Source organism: Rhinichthys klamathensis, unplaced genomic scaffold (assembly GCF_029890125.1).
Source record: "Rhinichthys klamathensis goyatoka isolate OS25496 unplaced genomic scaffold, OSU_Roscu_1.1 h1tg001273l_1, whole genome shotgun sequence".
Classification (NCBI taxonomy): Eukaryota; Metazoa; Chordata; class Actinopteri; order Cypriniformes; family Leuciscidae; genus Rhinichthys; species Rhinichthys klamathensis.
This window is the reverse complement of record NW_026607408.1, coordinates 1-17500: the sequence shown is the minus strand read 5'-3', so window position 1 is coordinate 17500 and position 17500 is coordinate 1. Positions and strand designations below refer to the sequence as shown.

The window sequence follows — 17500 nt, the reverse complement described above, 5'->3', positions numbered from 1 at the left end:
AATGGCCCTTAACATATATATATTTATCACTATTTCAGTGTCTTTACGTTTATATTGGGGTCCTCCTCCTGTTTTTGGATATTTCCTCTTAAATATTTCTTTTTTGGCATCTTGTACCATGTTTTTGTATCTTTTCTGTACATCTTTAACGCTCCGCTCAGCGGTCGGATTAACGCTGTTACTGTCGTAGCAATCTTTGTCCAAATTAAACATTTCTTCTCGTTACTACATTCTCCGCTAAATCTCCCAAGTAAAATGTCCTTGTAACTGTTACACTCCTCCAACAAACACATATCTCCCGCTGGGGTAAACTGCACTGAGCGGGTGAATACGCTTACTCGATCCGCCATGTTTTTTTGTTTTGAAAAGTGTCTTATTTTACCCAGAATGCATTGCAGTGTAGTCCTACTTAAGATAGTCTGAGTCTTCAGTGCTTTGTGCAACGGTCTGATTTAGATGTCTATCTGAAGTCTGACTATATCTACTATATCTAAGCCGTAGTCAGAGTCTATCTTTGTGAAACCGGCCCCAGGGCTCTCATTTATAAAACGTGCGTTGGATCCTTACTTATAGTGTACGTGCGCCGAATGCCAAAAATGGCGTATGCCAAAAAATATTCAGACTTATAAAACCGTGCAAAATTCCCTTTATAAATCCCAGCCAGCGGAAGATTGTGCGCACATGCGTCTCCTCCCCAGAACAACCATATCTGGAGCGTTTATGCATATCATCATTTGCATATAATTTGCATATGCATATTCATCCACGTGATACTATGTGTAATGGTACAACACATTAGGAAAATATGAGATACGGATATGCGTCACATTATTGCTAAAAATAATTTAGTAGCCGATCCTTGCCTTGTTTTTGAATCAATAAATCAAATAGTATAAAAAACATTTCAGAGAAAGTTTTTCTCAATCTTTTCCACTGGCCAAATAATATTTTTAATTGCTTTTTATTTTTTATTTGAAACTGATAGGCCTTATTGTACATTATTGATCATTATTTGCTCAAAAACATTTTCTCAGACCACGAGTTCTGCTATTATTATGCGCTAATCAAACATTAAAGCCCAGCATGACACAGGAAAAGTGTTCAAAAGCATCGCATCCACTACAAATATTTCTATTTATTAGAATATTAAAAATGTTGTAACTTCTCTGTAATGATTTGATGTAATTTAAGTGCTTAACTCCATTAATGGGAATGCCATGTTTAATCTAAATGTGTATATCAGATGTAAAACATAGTTTAAATCAGTATTTTATGTATTTAAACTGTTATTGTGAACATGCACTGTATTTATGATTGGGACTCATAATGAATATTAAAGTGGTTTTCCTTCGTCAGTCCCTCAAATCTCGATCGGTGTCGCCAAACTGATCCGGCTCCAGAATGTTCGTAAGCATGGATCAGAGTTTGAGCAAATTTTCCCAAGTTTGTTTTTATGAATCGTAACTCATGCGTGAGAAGTGGCGTACGGCTCGTCCAGGGCCTGTTTTGTGCAACGCAACGGTTATAAATGAGGCCCCTGATTTCTTTCTTAAAGGGGTCGTCGGATGCCCATTTCCCACGAGTTGGTGTGATTCTTCAGGGACTTCATGTAAAGTTTGTAACACAATTTGGTCAAAATTCCTCAATGGTCGTGTAAAACAACACCCTTTAACCTCCTCAAAAACAGCTCTGTTCACAGCGACCCATTTCGGTGCATGTCTCTTTAAATTATAATGAGGTGCATGTCTCTTTAAATGAAAATGAGCTGCATGTCTTTTTAAATGATAATGAGGTGCATGTCTCTTTAAATGATAATGAGGTGCATGTCTTTTTAAATGATAATGAGCTGCATGTCTCTTTAAATGATAATGAGGTGCATGTCTCTTTAAATGATAATGAGGTGCATGTCTCTTTAAATGATAATGAGGTGCATGTCTTTTTAAATGATAATGAGCTGCATGTCTCTTTAAATGATAATGAGGTGCATGTCTCTTTAAATGATAATGAGGTGCATGTCTCTTTAAATAATGAGCTGCATGTCTCTTAAAGGATAATGAGGTGCATGTCTCTTTAAATGATAATGAGGTGCATGTCTCTTTAAATGATAATGAGCTGCATGTCTTTTTAAATGATAATGAGCTGCATGTCTCTTTAAATGATAATGAGCTGCATGTCTCTTTAAATGATAATGAGGTGCATGTCTCTTTAAATGATAATGAGGTGCATGTCTCTTTAAATAATGAGCTGCATGCCTCTTTAAATGATAATGAGGTGCATGTCTCTTTAAATGATAATGAGGTGCATGTCTCTTTAAATGATAATGAGCATCTGCCCCCCCCCCCCCTCTTCCATGGGGCGTTGACACAAGACACTAAAGTGATGCCTTGGCGGACAGTATACAAATGGCGGAGGGCGGAAATATGCTAATATGGGATATATGCTAATATAGGAAATATGCTAATACAGGAAATATGCTAATATGGGAAATATGCTAATACGGGAAATATGCTAATACGGGACAGTCCGTCAGCGGTCGTGGGCGGAGCATTATGACATCATATTGCTCAGAAAATCCAAACGGCTTGACTATTGAGAGTGTTTAGGCTTTTTGAGGATTGAAAAAAAAGAATTGAATGGATTTTCTTCATTGTATGCTGATCGTGTCCACACACTGCAAACACACATTTAAATGCAAACACCATGTAACAATGAATTTTGCATCCGATGACCCCTTTAAAGTCTGATCATAACTTTTTCAGTTACATAAAAAGGTAAATTCTGATTTGAATCTGAATTTGAATAACTGATTACCTCTTGACTAACTGCTACTAGTTCTTACACACACACACACACACACACACAGGCTATGCTATGTTTCCTCACCATGTTCTGCACAGACGTCGCCTCGGCTCTGAACTCTGAGCTCTCATGACTGGTCAGGCTCACAGAGAAGTTCTTATTCAGGATGGAAACACTGGCCGTGTACTGTTGAATCACCCGCGGCTCCAGCACCCAGACCCTGTACTCTAAACACACACACACACACACACACACACACACACAGAACGTGAGACGGGTGGCTAAAGGTTACACTCACCCAGAGCACTCAGTAAGTTTGTGTTCATGTTTCTGTGGTTTTTGACGAACACCTGTCACTCTGAACCTAGCTAACGAAATATGTTTTAAGAACGTTTGGCAAATGTTCCCATTCATTTATAAACATGTTATTTCTGAATGTTCAAAACGTCCAGTTATTTAAATGTTAAACACTTTTTTTCTTTGTTATGCAGGGAATGTTACATTGTATCATTCTTCACACATTATGGAACGTTACTTTTGAATGTTCTCTGAACGTTCTGAAACAAGCAGTTACATTTAAAAAATGTTAGTCGAACGTCCAACTAAGGGTTCGTTTACATGACAGCGAAGTACTAAAAATGAAAAAGTTTTTCCTTTGCGTTTTCCGTGTACAGACGACAATGTAGTCAAAACGATCCCGTTCACTTGGACCCGCGAAATGATTAAACCGCTGTATTCTGCTCCAGGCCAGTAGATGGCGCTGTCACTCTGTACACACGCGCCTATAGACGTAATTTAAAAATAATTTGTAGAATTTAACGTTTTACTCTGTACAATGTAAGATCTGTTATATGTTTTCCCCAATGTCTGTTTGTCTTATGTTTGATGTTAAATGTCATTTTAAGCTATTATGAAAGTTGAATAAAAAATAAAAATAAATAAATAACAAGCGTGCAGCAATCTTTAGCATTTTGTCTATGAAATTCAGTTTTTGCAGTAGATCTGTATCTTTCTATGGCATTGCGGTCGAAGAGTTGGTGAAGTGGGTTTACTTATTGTAGAGTTAACAAAAGTTATCATGAGTACTGTAATGTTTGATGCTTTATCAAATGTCAGAAGACTGGAAGGATTTGTAGTTTTTGTAGTTTACACAGAGACAATAGGTGTCGTTTTGAAAAACTTGCACTTTAAATCTTGTTTTTCAAAAGTTTTCCGCCGTTGTCAATAATAATGAATAATTTCATTATTTATCATACCCAATTGCTGAGCAGAATAATTTAATGTGGATTCATCTTTGACATCACAACTAAAAGCCCGCACATAATTCACATGATTATACTATCATGTAATTCAGCTGGACTGGGATTCTGTCATTTGATTTCTCGGTCAATCAGTCAAAAATGAATAAATGTAGGCTACAGGATGTTTTGATTAAAGCAATACTGCAAGATGTGCTAAAATCCTCTCGAAACATGTTCACATTTAGTACACTCTAAAATATGCTGGGTTGTTTCAACCCAAATTTGGGTCAAATATGGACAAACCCAAATGTTGGGTTAAAAATGTAATTAAAAAATTTACAGTTGAAAGTGAAAGTTGAAGTTGGGTTAAAATTTTAAATAACATTTTTAACCCAACATTTGGGTTTGTCCATATTTGACCCAAATTTGCGTTGAAACAACCCAGCATTTTTTAGAGTGTAGGAAATTCACATGTTCTAGCAGAGATATTGTGCTGAACGCATGTGTGAACGTTTCCTCACCCAGAAAGTACCAGATAACACATGCAGACCCAGCCGAGATGAAGATGATGATGAGGAAGATGAGGCCAATCAGCCATTTCGGGAAGCTCCTCCTTTTATGGGACGGATCCGGATCGGCGCGCGATTCCTGTGTAGCCTATAAACACGAAACACACGAATATTCACAAATTCTTCTCAAATAACTTCTCAGTTCTTGTTGTGCAATGAGTTGGCTGTGTTATTGGCGAGAAACATGCGGCTCTCTCACTGGGTTGGTGTCGCAGTCTTGATTCGGATCCTTTGTGAACCCGTTTCCGAGCTCCATCATCGACCGAACCGTTATCGCGGGTTCATCTTCGGTTCCGTCGGTCCTGATTCGGCTGGTTCTTCTCCAGGACTCAGACTCCACACATGTTCGGTTCTTCACACATGTTCTGAGGGAAACGCTTGTGTTTGTCAGTCCGAAGTCCGTTGCGGATCAATAGTGAAGTAGATCTGCTGATCTGAGGACAGTGCGTGGACACTAAAGCCACAGTGTTCATATAAACGCGTCTGCTGATGAGATACTGCCTTTATCTAAAGTGAGAATATTAATAACGGATCTCTTATAATAAACAGTCACCGCCCAGCAACGCGCTCACCTGCGCAACGCACCTGCGTGACGTCACCCGGTCGGGCTCACCTGTGTGCAGAACGTACATTTGGAGGAAACAAGCCTTTGTTTTAAATTTTAAAATCAGAAAATCAGCAATACCTAAACACAATTGGTTTGAAAAATAAGAAAGCTGCAAAGTGTGTTTCAATCTGTAAACATTTTCACATTTTTGTTTAACTTTTAAGTTTGTCACATATATTTGTCTTTTTTGTTGTTCGTTTGTGTGTTTTTTACTTAATGTACCCCCCTGACTGTAGTTGTAATTCGTTAACATCAATGAAAAAAAGAATGAAAAAAAAAGAATGATGATGCTCCTCTGGGACATGATCGATATACAGGCTTTCCCAGTTTTTTAAAATAATTTAAGTACATGTTAACACAAATGTGTTCAAGTGTTGCCACCTCTACATTTTGTTCCATTCAAAATGTAGCTTATTAATATGACAGTATATCATGATGAAAGAAAAATACATAAAACAATTTTCTGTGGTTGATGTGTTTAGGTGAGTACTTAAGCTTAAGCATCTATTGTTGTTTGTATATTCTTCCATTACTAGCGTGTTTATTGTAAACTAGTCCCATTGATTATTAAGCAATACAGTGCCATGAAAAAGTATTTACTTCTAAAAAATTCTGAAATCATTAATATATAAAGTCACCAGCTTCTCATATCACCTGTGAAAAGTCATTTCAGTTGGTAATTATATAAGAAAGCTTTTCACATCCAATCAGAGAAACCTAGACATCCACACATCCAATCAGAGAAACCTAGACATCCACACATCCAATCAGAGCACAAATATTTTAATATATAAATTAGCAGCAAACTGAAGTCGTTCTTACACACCGACTTCTCTTACATTCTTCCAAACAGCAGGCATCATTTTCAAAATATACATGTAAACATCTTATAAATTAAAATAATATATTACGATAACATACAGGGTGTAAAATATAATAAATCCTCTCATCTGAAACTATAATAATATTCTGAACAGCGAATAAGCAGCGAAAAATAGCTCAATTTAGTTCTGAAAGGTGTCTTTATGTGCCGCACTTTTGGAGTAAACACGAAATCTGCGGGAATGAGTAAAAATATGCTTAATATGAGCAATGCCTCGCCGAAACTCAAGCCCTGTAACACCAACAATATTCATCCAGAGCGAATGAAGCGAGTGAGTGAGTGAAGGCGGGCTTGTGTGTCTCTCGCTTTCAGAGAGATAAGAGAGAGAGAAAGAGCAACTGGTATTGTGTTTCTGTCAGGACCACTATAGTCAAATACGATTGACAATTAGCATACAGTTTGGATTGGCGGTATGGTTCTGTTCTAGGCGAGAACTCCCTGCGCATCCATGAGGCCTAGCATGGATAAGATCAGCGATAACCCCCCCCCCCCCCCCTCTTAGGGGAAACAGAACAGGATCAACATGAATGTATGCAGATATCATTAATTCAAGATTTTAAAAGTACAACATAATTTGAGAATTTATTCTGATTCAAGGGGAATCAGAATGCCAAATCCTGACTGGGCGACAGGAGGAGCTGGGGATGGAGGAGGGTAACGAGCTCCTGAGAAACGAGAGAAGCTGGGGATGGAGGAGGGTAACGAGCTCCTGAGAAACGAGAGGAGCTGGGGAGGGAGGAGGGTAACGAGCTCCTGAGAAACGAGAGGAGCTGGGGATGGAGGAGGGTAACGAGCTCCTGAGAAACGAGAGGAGCTGGGGATGGAGGAGGGTAACGAGCTCCTGAGAGACGAGAGGAGCTGGGGATGGAGGAGGGTAACGAGCTCCTGAGAAACGAGAGGAGCTGGGGATGGAGGAGGGTAACCAGCTCCTGAGAAACGAGAGTAGCTGGGGAGGGAGGAGGGTAACGAGCTCCTGAGAAACGAGAGGAACTGGGGAGGGAGGAGGGTAACGAGCTCCTGAGAAACGAGAGGAGCTGGGGAGGGAGGAGGGTATCGAGCTCCTGAGAAACGAGAGGAACTGGGGATGGTGGAGAGTAACGAGCTCCTGAGAGACGAGAGGAGCTGGGGATGGAGGAGGGTAACAAGCTCCTGAGAAACGAGAGTAGCTGGGGAGGGAGGAGGGTAACGAGCTCCTGAGAGACGAGAGGAGCTGGGGAGGGAGGAGGGTAATCAGCTCCTGAGAGACGAGAGGAGCTGGGGAGGGAGCAGGGTAACAAGCTCCTGAGAAACGAGAGGAGCTGGGGAGGGAGGAGGGTAACGAGCTCCTGAAAAACGAGAGGAGCTGGGGGGGGGGGGAGGGTAACAAGCTCCTGAGAAACGAGAGGAGCTGGGGAGGGAGGAGGCTAACAAGCTCCTGAGAAACGAGAGGAGCTGGGGAGGGAGGAGGGTAATCAGCTCCTGAGAGACGAGAGGAGCTGGGGAGGGAGGAGGGTAACAAGCTCCTGAAAAACGAGAGGAGCTGGGGAGGGAGGAGGGTAACAAGCTCCTGAGAAACGAGAGGAGCTGGGGAGGGAGGAGGGTAACAAGCTCCTGAGAAACGAGAGGAGCTGGGGATGGAGGAGGGTAACGAGCTCCTGAGAGACGAGAGGAGCTGGGGATGGAGGAGGGTAATCAGCTCCTGAGAAACGAGAGGAGCTGGGGAGGGAGGAGGGTCACGAGCTCCTGAGAGACGAGAGGAGCTGGGGAGGGAGGAGGGTAACAAGCTCCTGAGAAACGAGAGGAGCTGGGGAGGGAGGAGGGTAACGATCTCCTGAGAGACGAGAGGAGCTGGGGATGGAGGAGGGTAACGAGCTCCTGAGAGACGAGAGGAGCTGGGGATGGAGGAGGGTAATCAGCTCCTGAGAAACGAGAGGAGCTGGGGATGGAGGAGGGTAATCAGCTCCTGAGAAACGAGAGGAGCTGGGGAGGGAGGAGGGTAACCAGCTCCTGAGAAACGAGAGGAGCTGGGGAGGGAGGAGGGTAACGAGCTCCTGAGAAACGAGAGGAGCTGGGGATGGAGGAGGGTAATCAGCTCCTGAGAAACGAGAGGAGCTGGGGATGGAGGAGGGTAACGAGCTCCTGAGAAACGAGAGGAGCTGGTGATGGAGGAGGGTAACGAGCTCCTGAGAAACGAGAGGAGCTGGGGAGGGAGGAGGGTAACGAGCTCCTGAGAAACGAGAGGAGCTGGGGAGGGAGGAGGGTAATCAGCTCCTGAGAAACGAGAGGAGCTGGGGAGGGAGGAGGGTAACGAGCTCCTGAGAAACGAGAGGAGCTGGGGATGGAGGAGGGTAACGAGCTCCTGAGAAACAAGAGTAGCTGGGGAGGGAGGAGGGTAACGAGCTCCTGAGAAACGAGAGGAGCTGGGGAGGGAGGAGGGTAACGAGCTCCTGAGAGACGAGAGGAGCTGGGGATGGTGGAGGGTAACGAGCTCCTGAGAAACGAGAGTAGCTGGGGAGGGAGGAGGGTAACGAGCTCCTGAGAAACGAGAGGAGCTGGGGAGGGAGGAGGATAACGAGCTCCTGAGAGACGAGAGGAGCTGGGGATGGAGGAGGGTAACGAGCTCCTGAGAAACGAGAGGAGCTGGGGATGGAGGAGGGTAACGAGCTCCTGAGAAACGAGAGGAGCTGGGGAGGGAGGAGGGTAACGAGCTCCTGAGAGACGAGAGGAGCTGGGGATGGAGGAGGGTAATCAGCTCCTGAGAAACGAGAGGAGCTGGGGAGGGAGGAGGGTAACAAGCTCTTGAGAACCGAGAGTAGCTGAGGATGGAGGAGGGTAACGAGCTCCTGAGAAACGAGAAGAGCTGGGGATGGAGGAGGGTAATCAGCTCCTGAGAAACGAGAGGAGCTGGGGATGGAGGAGGGTAATCAGCTCCTGAGAAACGAGAGGAGCTGGGGATGGAGGAGGGTAACGAGCTCCTGAGAAACGAGAAGAGCTGGGGAGGGAGGAGGGTAACCAGCTCCTGAGAAACAAGAGGAGCTGGGGAGGGAGGAGGGTAACGAGCTCCTGAGAAACGAGAGGAGCTGGGGATGGAGGAGGGTGACGAGCTCCTGAGAAACGAGAAGAGCTGGGGATGGAGGAGGGTAATCAGCTCCTGAGAAACGAGAGGAGCTGGGGATGGAGGAGGGTAATCAGCTCCTGAGAAACGAGAGGAGCTGGGGATGGAGGAGGGTAACGAGCTCCTGAGAAACGAGAGGAGCTGGGGATGGAGGAGGGTAACCAGCTCCTGAGAAACAAGAGGAGCTGGGGAGGGAGGAGGGTAACGAGCTCCTGAGAAACGAGAGGAGCTGGGGATGGAGGAGGGTAACGAGCTCCTGAGAAACGAGAAGAGCTGGGGATGGAGGAGGGTAATCAGCTCCTGAGAAACGAGAGGAGCTGGGGATGGAGGAGGGTAATCAGCTCCTGAGAAACGAGAGGAGCTGGGGATGGAGGAGGGTAACGAGCTCCTGAGAAACGAGAGGAGCTGGGGATGGAGGAGGGTAACCAGCTCCTGAGAAACAAGAGGAGCTGGGGAGGGAGGAGGGTAACGAGCTCCTGAGAAACGAGAGGAGCTGGGGAGGGAGGAGGGTAACGAGCTCCTGAGAAACGAGAGGAGCTGGGGATGGAGGAGGGTAATCAGCTCCTGAGAAACGAGAGGAGCTGGGGATGGAGGAGGGTAATCAGCTCCTGAGAAACGAGAGGAGCTGGGGAGGGAGGAGGGTAATCAGCTCCTAAAAAATGCAATAGCTGCTGATAATACTGAAGGAGCTTATATATGAATACAGTGATAGGCGTCGTATTCCTATAGGTGGACGTGGATCAGCTGAGAGTCACTGATGCGAGCTCGACTAACGTGACCTGCCAGAACTGACGCTACGCTCGATATCTATTCTGAGGAAAATGATCATTGGAAGCGTTTCAGATATTTCAGTCTCCATATGTATTGAAAAATCTATATTTTTATACTTAGTTTATTATTTCAGATGCCTTTTGATGAGATGGCTTTTCCAAAGTATAAAAATGTATATTGCTGGTGTTAATATCAAGCCCTGAGCGTTTCTGATCGTAGCTAAACCGCAACTCAAGTTTAGTGAGTCCTGATTATTCATGACCTCTTCAGTCTGAACTGTGAACAACAATGTTAATTCTGCACACTCTTAACTGGCATGTAATCGCCACTAGAGGGCTCGATCATCCCACACGGGCTCTGAAGGTCCAGCTCCATTAGTCCCGGAAACCCGCAGCCGAAACCAGCCGTGTGCTTGAAGCCAAGGTGCATGATGGGATGAGGAGCCGGCAGGCCCTGTGGCAGGAGCCGGGTCAGGTTTAAAGCCAAAGGACTGGGAAGGTCCGACTCCTCCATGCTGTCCTCGGCCCCGCCGGCGAAACCCGAATCTGGGCTCTGCGTGTCCTGCCGGAGCCTCTCCAGGGTCTTCAGTTCAAGCTCCTTCTCTTCAGATTCGCGAGTGACGTGAGCGTGACCCGGGTCCGGCCCGCTGACGCCCCCTGCTGGCCCGTAGGAGGAGTCCGTCGAGCACGGCTCCAGGGTGTCGATCGGCCCCTTCGAAGTCTGGGACAAGAAGTAGGTGGAGTTTGAGAAGTTGGAGGATTTGCTGGTTCCGTCCCATCGGTCCTGCAGGCCGTCGCTGTCTCTGTCTCGGTGTGAGCTTCGGGAATCACCAGCGACCGGTTGCTTCAGGACCTCGACGGGACTCACGCACTCCGTGTCCACTTTGATGAAGCTCTCATGCGCTAAAAGCGGCCCCAGCCAAGACTGTAGGAGAGAACGTGCGTCAGAAGTCAAGCTTTATTTATACAGCGCTCTTTACAATGCAGAGTGTTTCATAGCAGCTTTACAGACATAATAATGCAACAAAGTTTGTTTCTAGAAGAAAATAGCGTCATAGTCCAGCTTAAGTAAGTTCAGTGATGGTTCATTTTTGTTGTAAAAAAGTTTTTAATTTAGTTCTTTTATATATATATAGCCGCTCTGGAGAAAACAGTGATGTCATCGTCCAGTTCAGTTCAGTTCTCGTATAATGCTGTCAATGCACGCAGATCAATACTATTGTTAAATATTAATATTAATACCTTTATTTATATAGCGCTTTTTACAATACAGATTGTTTTAAAGCAGCTTTCCAGTGATAACAGGAAAATAATGCAACACAAAGGCTTTCGCACCGGAGGAACCTTCCTAGAACTATTGGCGGAAGCTCCCGGATGTTGGCGTGTTCGCACCGCAGGAACGAGGAACGATTCTAGTTCTAGGAACTCCTTTTGGAGGAACTAATTTACTCCTACTTCAGAGTCCGTCTAAACCAGCGCTATAGGAACTATCCGTAACGTTAGTGTTCGCTGATTGGCCGAACGCACGCGAACACCAACACCCGCCATTTTTAAAAAGCCGTGTAAACACACAGATTATAGCCTATATATTTACTCCAGAAACTCCACGAACATGTAAAACAGAGATAGATGAAGCTCTTAAAGGGATAGTTCACTTTGAAATTAATTTTTGGTATGTTTTAGCTTACCTCAAGGGCATCCAAGATGTAGGTGTCTTTGTTTCCGCAGTAGTTTCAATTTTGATATTTTTAGGTCAAACCGTTCTTGTCTGTCAGTCATATAATGCAGGTCTATGGGGTCCACCTCAAAGAGCATGCACAGAGAAGTCCAAATTAAACATGATTTAAAGGTGCTCTACGTAACTTTTAGCGGCCTCTAGTGGTGATGTTTCAGATTGCAACCAAATTTTACAAGAGCGCTCGTGCTCGAACTCATAGACAATACCGTCTATTACGCAAAAATCTCGGCGAATACTTGACGGATTCGGCGAGCACCGAGCTCGATGGGACCATCTAGTCGAGCTGAAAAAAACCATATAAGTTCCATAGTTTTTGGTGGTGTTTTCGCGGAGATATTAGCAGAAAACCATCGGGCGCGCTGCAAAATTGCGGACGCCGGTGACGTCACGATCTCAGAAGAAAATCGCTCGTATCTCTGGAACGCAAAGACCCAGAGAGCTCAAATTCGGGGGAGGAGGTCCCAGGGGAACCCTTGCCCGAACGCTAGAGTGGCGGGCCGCGGGGACGCCCCCTACCGGATCGCCGTTCGCTGGGACCTCGGGGGTGGGCTCGTTCGAAAGGCCCCGTCCAGCACTACGAACGATTGGAGTCTTGGGAATATTGATCAAAGATTGACTAAGATATAAGCCCAAAAACGTGCGCCTTTAACCGGACGTAACTCCCTGACCGTCTACAATAGACTGTATATAAGGAGAGAGGCTCGGGAGCGCGCATGCACGTCACATCCGTTGGATTTCGCGGTAAATCCGACCCGGAGACTTCACATAGAAATAGGAATACTGGCCTTCAGAGGTAATAGCAAAACTCGACAAGTGGATCATTTTAATGTGTGATTACAACCCCTTCACACACAGGCAATAAAAAAAGGATTCATTTTAGTAGAAAAGTTACATAGAGCACCTTTAATGACTCGTAAATGTAAGTACACATTGATGGCCTAAGACACGAAACGAGCGGTTTGTGTGAGAAAACCAACAGTATTTATATCGTTTTTACCTCTTGTAACCACAGCCACGTCCAAGTGATCTGACGGCGCCGGCGGTTCGGTCTTTTCCGGAAAGCGCCGGAAGTGAAACCTCGCGCGTGTACGTCACTCATTGTTTACACAGAGCAGAGATTGTAGGTAAGACGGCTAATTAAAAGGGTACTAATTTCCGCTTATTCGGGATGTTTAAACCGTCGTAAAAGAAAACAATTCCAAAAAAAAAAAAAAAAAAAAAAATTGTATGAGTGACGTACACGCGCGAGAGATCACTTCCGATGCTTTCCGGAAAAGACCGAACCGCCGTCAGATCACTTGGACGTGGCTGTGGTTACAAGAGGTAAAAACGATATAAATACTGTTGGTTTTCTCACACAAACCGCTCGTTTCGTGTCTTAGGCCCTCAATGTGTGCTTACATTTACGAGTCATTAAATCATGTTTAATTTGGACTTCTCTGTGCATGCTCTTTGAGGTGGTGACCATAGACCTGCATTATATGACAGACAGACAAGAACGGTTTGACCTAAAAATATCAAAATTGAAACTACTGCGGAAACAAAGACACCTACATCTTGGATGCCCTTGAGGTAAGCTAAAACATACCAAAAATTAATTCCAAAGTGAACTATCCCTTTAATCTTTACACTGAGGAGAAACTCCAACACATCTTTGAGGAGACCGAGAGAAATTATGTATTTCTGCTCAGCAACACTGCTCAATCAAACCACACGCCATACGCTAATCATTACTGTCTTTCTATGTATAACAGTTCTATCTAATAATGTATTACAGGACTGTTAGTTCTTATAACTAAGTTCCTAGAACTACCCGGTGCGAAAGCCCCTAAAGGGTGTTTCTGCTGTACTTAACTAAGATCAGTGATGGTTCATTTTTGTTGTAAAAAAAGTTATTAATTTAGTTCTTTTATATATATATATATATATCCGCTTTGGAGAAAACAGTGATGTCATCGTCCAGTTCAGTTCAGTTCTCATTTAATGGTGTCAATGCAGGAGATCAATAATATTGTTGAATATTATATTAAATGTCCCCAACTAAGCAAGCCAGAAGACTAAGGCGACAGTGGAGGAACCGAAACCCCATCAGTGACAGAATGGAGGAACCCTCGGGAGAACCCAGTCGCTCAGTTCTCCAGGCCGAGTATGATTATGAACAAGCATAAACAGAACTGATTATCTGGTCGCACGGGACTCACCGTAAAATTCCCTCCGTGTTGAGAGTTCAGATCTCCGAAGAACTTGGAGGGATCAGGAATATACAGGGAGCACTTCTTCTGGAGGCTGAAGGGAAGAGGCCGTTACTCATGAGCACTGAGAGTGCTAGTTCATGTCTTTGTTCTCGCTGAATAAAATCATAGTTATTGTTACAGTTATAATTATTATTTTTATCTTTATAGTTATTGTTATAGTTATAGTTATTATTTTTATCTTTATAGTTATTGTTACAGTTATAATTATTATTATTTTTATCTTTAAAGTTATTGTTATAGTTATCATTATATTCTTCGTTATCATTATCATAGTTATCGTTATATTTATATTTATTGTTATCATTAATACAGTTGTTATTATTTTAGTTATTGTTATCATTATAGTTATGGTTATCATTACAATTACTGATATAGTTATCATTTTCATAGTTATCCTTATCAGTATAGTTATTGTTATTATCATTAATATTTGTATCATAGTTATTATTACAGTAATCGTTATAGTTATTATATTTATTGTTATCATTATTACAGTTAATGTTGTCATTATAGTTATTCTTATAGTAATTTTTATAGTCAACATTATAGTTATGGTTATCATTACAGTTATTGATATAGTTATCATTTGCATAGTTATTGTTATAGTTGTCCATAACATTATATTTATTGTTATAGTTACTGTTTTCATAGTTATTGTTATAGTTGTCCATAACATTATATATATTGTTATAGTTATCGCTATCGCTATCATTGCAAAGTTATCGCTATTATTATTATCATACTTATTGTTACTGTTATCATTATTGTTATTGATATATTTACCTTTATCATTATAGTTATAATAATCGTTATAGGTATCATCATTATTGTTATCTTTATTACTATAGTTAATGTAATATTTATCGCTATAGTAATTGCTACAATTATTGTTATAGTTATCGTGAAAATTAATTGTAATGCTGGGCAACGATTAATCGCATCCAAAATTAAGTTTGTGTTTACATAATATATGTGTGTGAACCGTGTATAATTATTTTGTGCATATAAATACACACATGCAAATTTAAGAAATATTTGCATGTATATACTGTACAAAATATTTATACATAATTTTTCAAATATTGTATAAATAACACATTTTTCCTAAATATATAAATATTTCTATATACAAAATAGTAATGCACAGTACACACACATATATTATGTAAACACAAACTTTTATTTTGGATGCGATTAATCTTTCCCTAATTTGTTGTCATCATTATTGTAGTTATAGTAATCATTATAGTAATAGTTCTGGTTATGATTATAGTTCTCATACAGCCCCAGTTGTCGTGTGTCGTGTAGGTGTGTGGAGTGTGTGTTATCAGCGTCTCTCACCTCTTTCTCCTGTCGCAGCGGATGAGAATAACACACACCGATACGAGAACCAGAGTGATTCCTGTCAGTGTGAATCCTGCGACTGACCAATCCAGCGGCAGGAACACGGGGACGCCTGAGGACACACACAGCGCCTGAGTTAGTGTCACCGGAGTGTGTGTGTGTGTGTGTGTGTGTGTGTGTCTCTGTGTCAGTGCATTCGGACAGGTGTGTGTGTGTGTCTCTGTGTCAGTGCAGTCAGACAGGTGTGTGTGTGTGTGTGTGTCTCTGTGTCAGTGCAGTCGGACAGGTGTGTGTGTGTGTGTGTGTGTGCGTCTCTGTGTCAGTGCAGTCGGACAGGTGTGTGTGCGTGCGTGTGTGTGTGTTTGTGTGTGTCTCTGTGTCAGTGCAGTCGGACAGGTGTGTGTGCGTGCGTGTGTGTGTGTGTGCGTCTCTGTGTCAGTGCAGTCGGACAGGTGTGTGTGTGTGTGTGTGTGTGTGTGTGTGTGTGCGTCTCTGTGTCAGTGCAGTCGGACAGGTGTGTGTGTGTGTGTGTGTGTGTGTGCGTCTCTGTGTCAGTGCAGTCGGACAGGTGTGTGTGCGTGCGTGTGTGTGTGTTTGTGTGTGTCTCTGTGTCAGTGCAGTCGGACAGGTGTGTGTGTGTGCGTGTGTGTGTGTTTGTGTGTGTCTCTGTGTCAGTGCAGTCGGACAGGTGTGTGTGCGTGTGTGTGTGTGTGTGTGCGTCTCTGTGTCAGTGCAGTCGGACAGGTGTGTGTGTGTGTGTGTGTGTGTGTGTGTGTGTGTGCGTCTCTGTGTCAGTGCAGTCGGACAGGTGTGTGTGTGTGTGTGTGTGTGCGTCTCTGTGTCAGTGCAGTCGGACAGGTGTGTGTGCGTGTGTGTGTGCGTGTGTGTGTTTGTGTGTGTGTGTGTGTGCGTCTCTGTGTCAGTGCAGTCGGACAGGTGTGTGTGTGTGTGTGTGTGCGTCTCTGTGTCAGTGCAGTCGGACAGGTGTGTGTGCGTGCGTGTGTGTGTGTTTGTGTGTGTCTCTGTGTCAGTGCAGTGTCGGACAGGTGTGTGTGCGTGTGCGTGTGCGTGTGTGTGTTTGTGTGTGTGTGTGTGTGTGTGCGTCTCTGTGTCAGTGCAGTCGGACAGGTGTGTGTGTGTGCGTGTGCGTGTGCGTGTGTGTGTGTGTGTGTGTGTGTGTGCGTCTCTGTGTCAGTGCAGTCGGACAGGTGTGTGTGTGTGTGTGTGTGTGTGTGTGTGTGTGTGTGTGTGTGTGTGCGTCTCTGTGTCAGTGCAGTCGGACAGGTGTGTGTGCGTGTGTGTGTGCGTGTGTGTGTGTGTGTGTGTGTGTGTGTGTGCGTCTCTGTGTCAGTGCAGTCGGACAGGTGTGTGTGCGTGTGTGTGTGCGTGTGTGTGTGTGTGTGTGTGTGTGTGTGTGTGTGTGTGTGTGTGCGTCTCTGTGTCAGTGCAGTCGGACAGGTGTGTGTGTGTGTGTGTGTGTGTGTGTGTGTGTGTGTGTGTGTGTGTGTGTGTGAGTCACCTGGTGTGGGGCGGGTCTGGCCCACTTCAGATGTCCAGCTGTACTCCTGACTCCAGTCGCTCCAGATCGCGTTTTTAAGATCAAGCTTGACTCTCACCCGGATCACGTACTGTTCCTGTAAGAACAGATCATCCTCTGGAAGATCCAGAGCCGTTCCTCCAGTCTGTCTTATCTTCACATCCTACACACACACACACACACACGGACAGAATCACGCATTTCTATGAGTGGGTTCTGAATCTGCATCTAAATATCTTCTGTCTTTAACCAGTACACTATTGTTTTACAATCACTTACACACTTGAGACACACACTCGTAACTCGTGTATCTTCAGATCGAACGTAAAACAAACGTTTTGCAAAACACAGGGTTCGTACAGATCCTGTAAAATGGACTTTTCAAGCACTACTTTTTTGCTTTTCAAAGACTTCAATCAGAGCTCTCACTTATCAAACAATATCTTTTTTATATCTTTCAAATTCTAAAAAAAGGTAAATAGATAAACAACATGCAATGACTGTGGAAACTGTAACCACTGAAAGGATACGATGATAAAGATATCGCTTTCCTTATTCAAACTGATTTATTTCCATGAATATATGATTGACCTGAAGAATGAAAGCTGTTTCATATACTCTGATATTTATGAGCAATATCACACTCACAGCTCAAAGAGTCAT

At 43.7% G+C, this 17500-nt stretch overlaps 2 protein-coding genes across 2 annotated transcripts in view; both read right to left on the bottom strand.

Moving 5' to 3' along the window:
- The window catches only part of LOC130079694 (transmembrane protease serine 6), a 17015-nt gene extending 11915 nt beyond the window's left edge, over positions 1-5100 (bottom strand). Inside the window, 3 exon segments of the mRNA XM_056245052.1 lie at positions 2884-3026; positions 4562-4688; positions 4809-5100. Coding sequence (XP_056101027.1) covers positions 2884-3026; positions 4562-4688; positions 4809-4868 — 330 coding nt within the window. The 5' untranslated portion in view covers positions 4869-5100.
- A 4845-nt stretch (positions 5101-9945) lies between these two features.
- Positions 9946-17000, bottom strand: LOC130079693 (interleukin-2 receptor subunit beta; the record flags this gene model as incomplete). The annotated part of the gene is made up of 4 exons (XM_056245051.1): positions 9946-10888; positions 13903-13987; positions 15298-15412; positions 16820-17000. Coding segments are annotated over 4 exons (1014 nt in total), but the record flags the coding sequence as incomplete, so codon positions are not given.
- Positions 17001-17500: the final 500 nt, after the last annotated feature.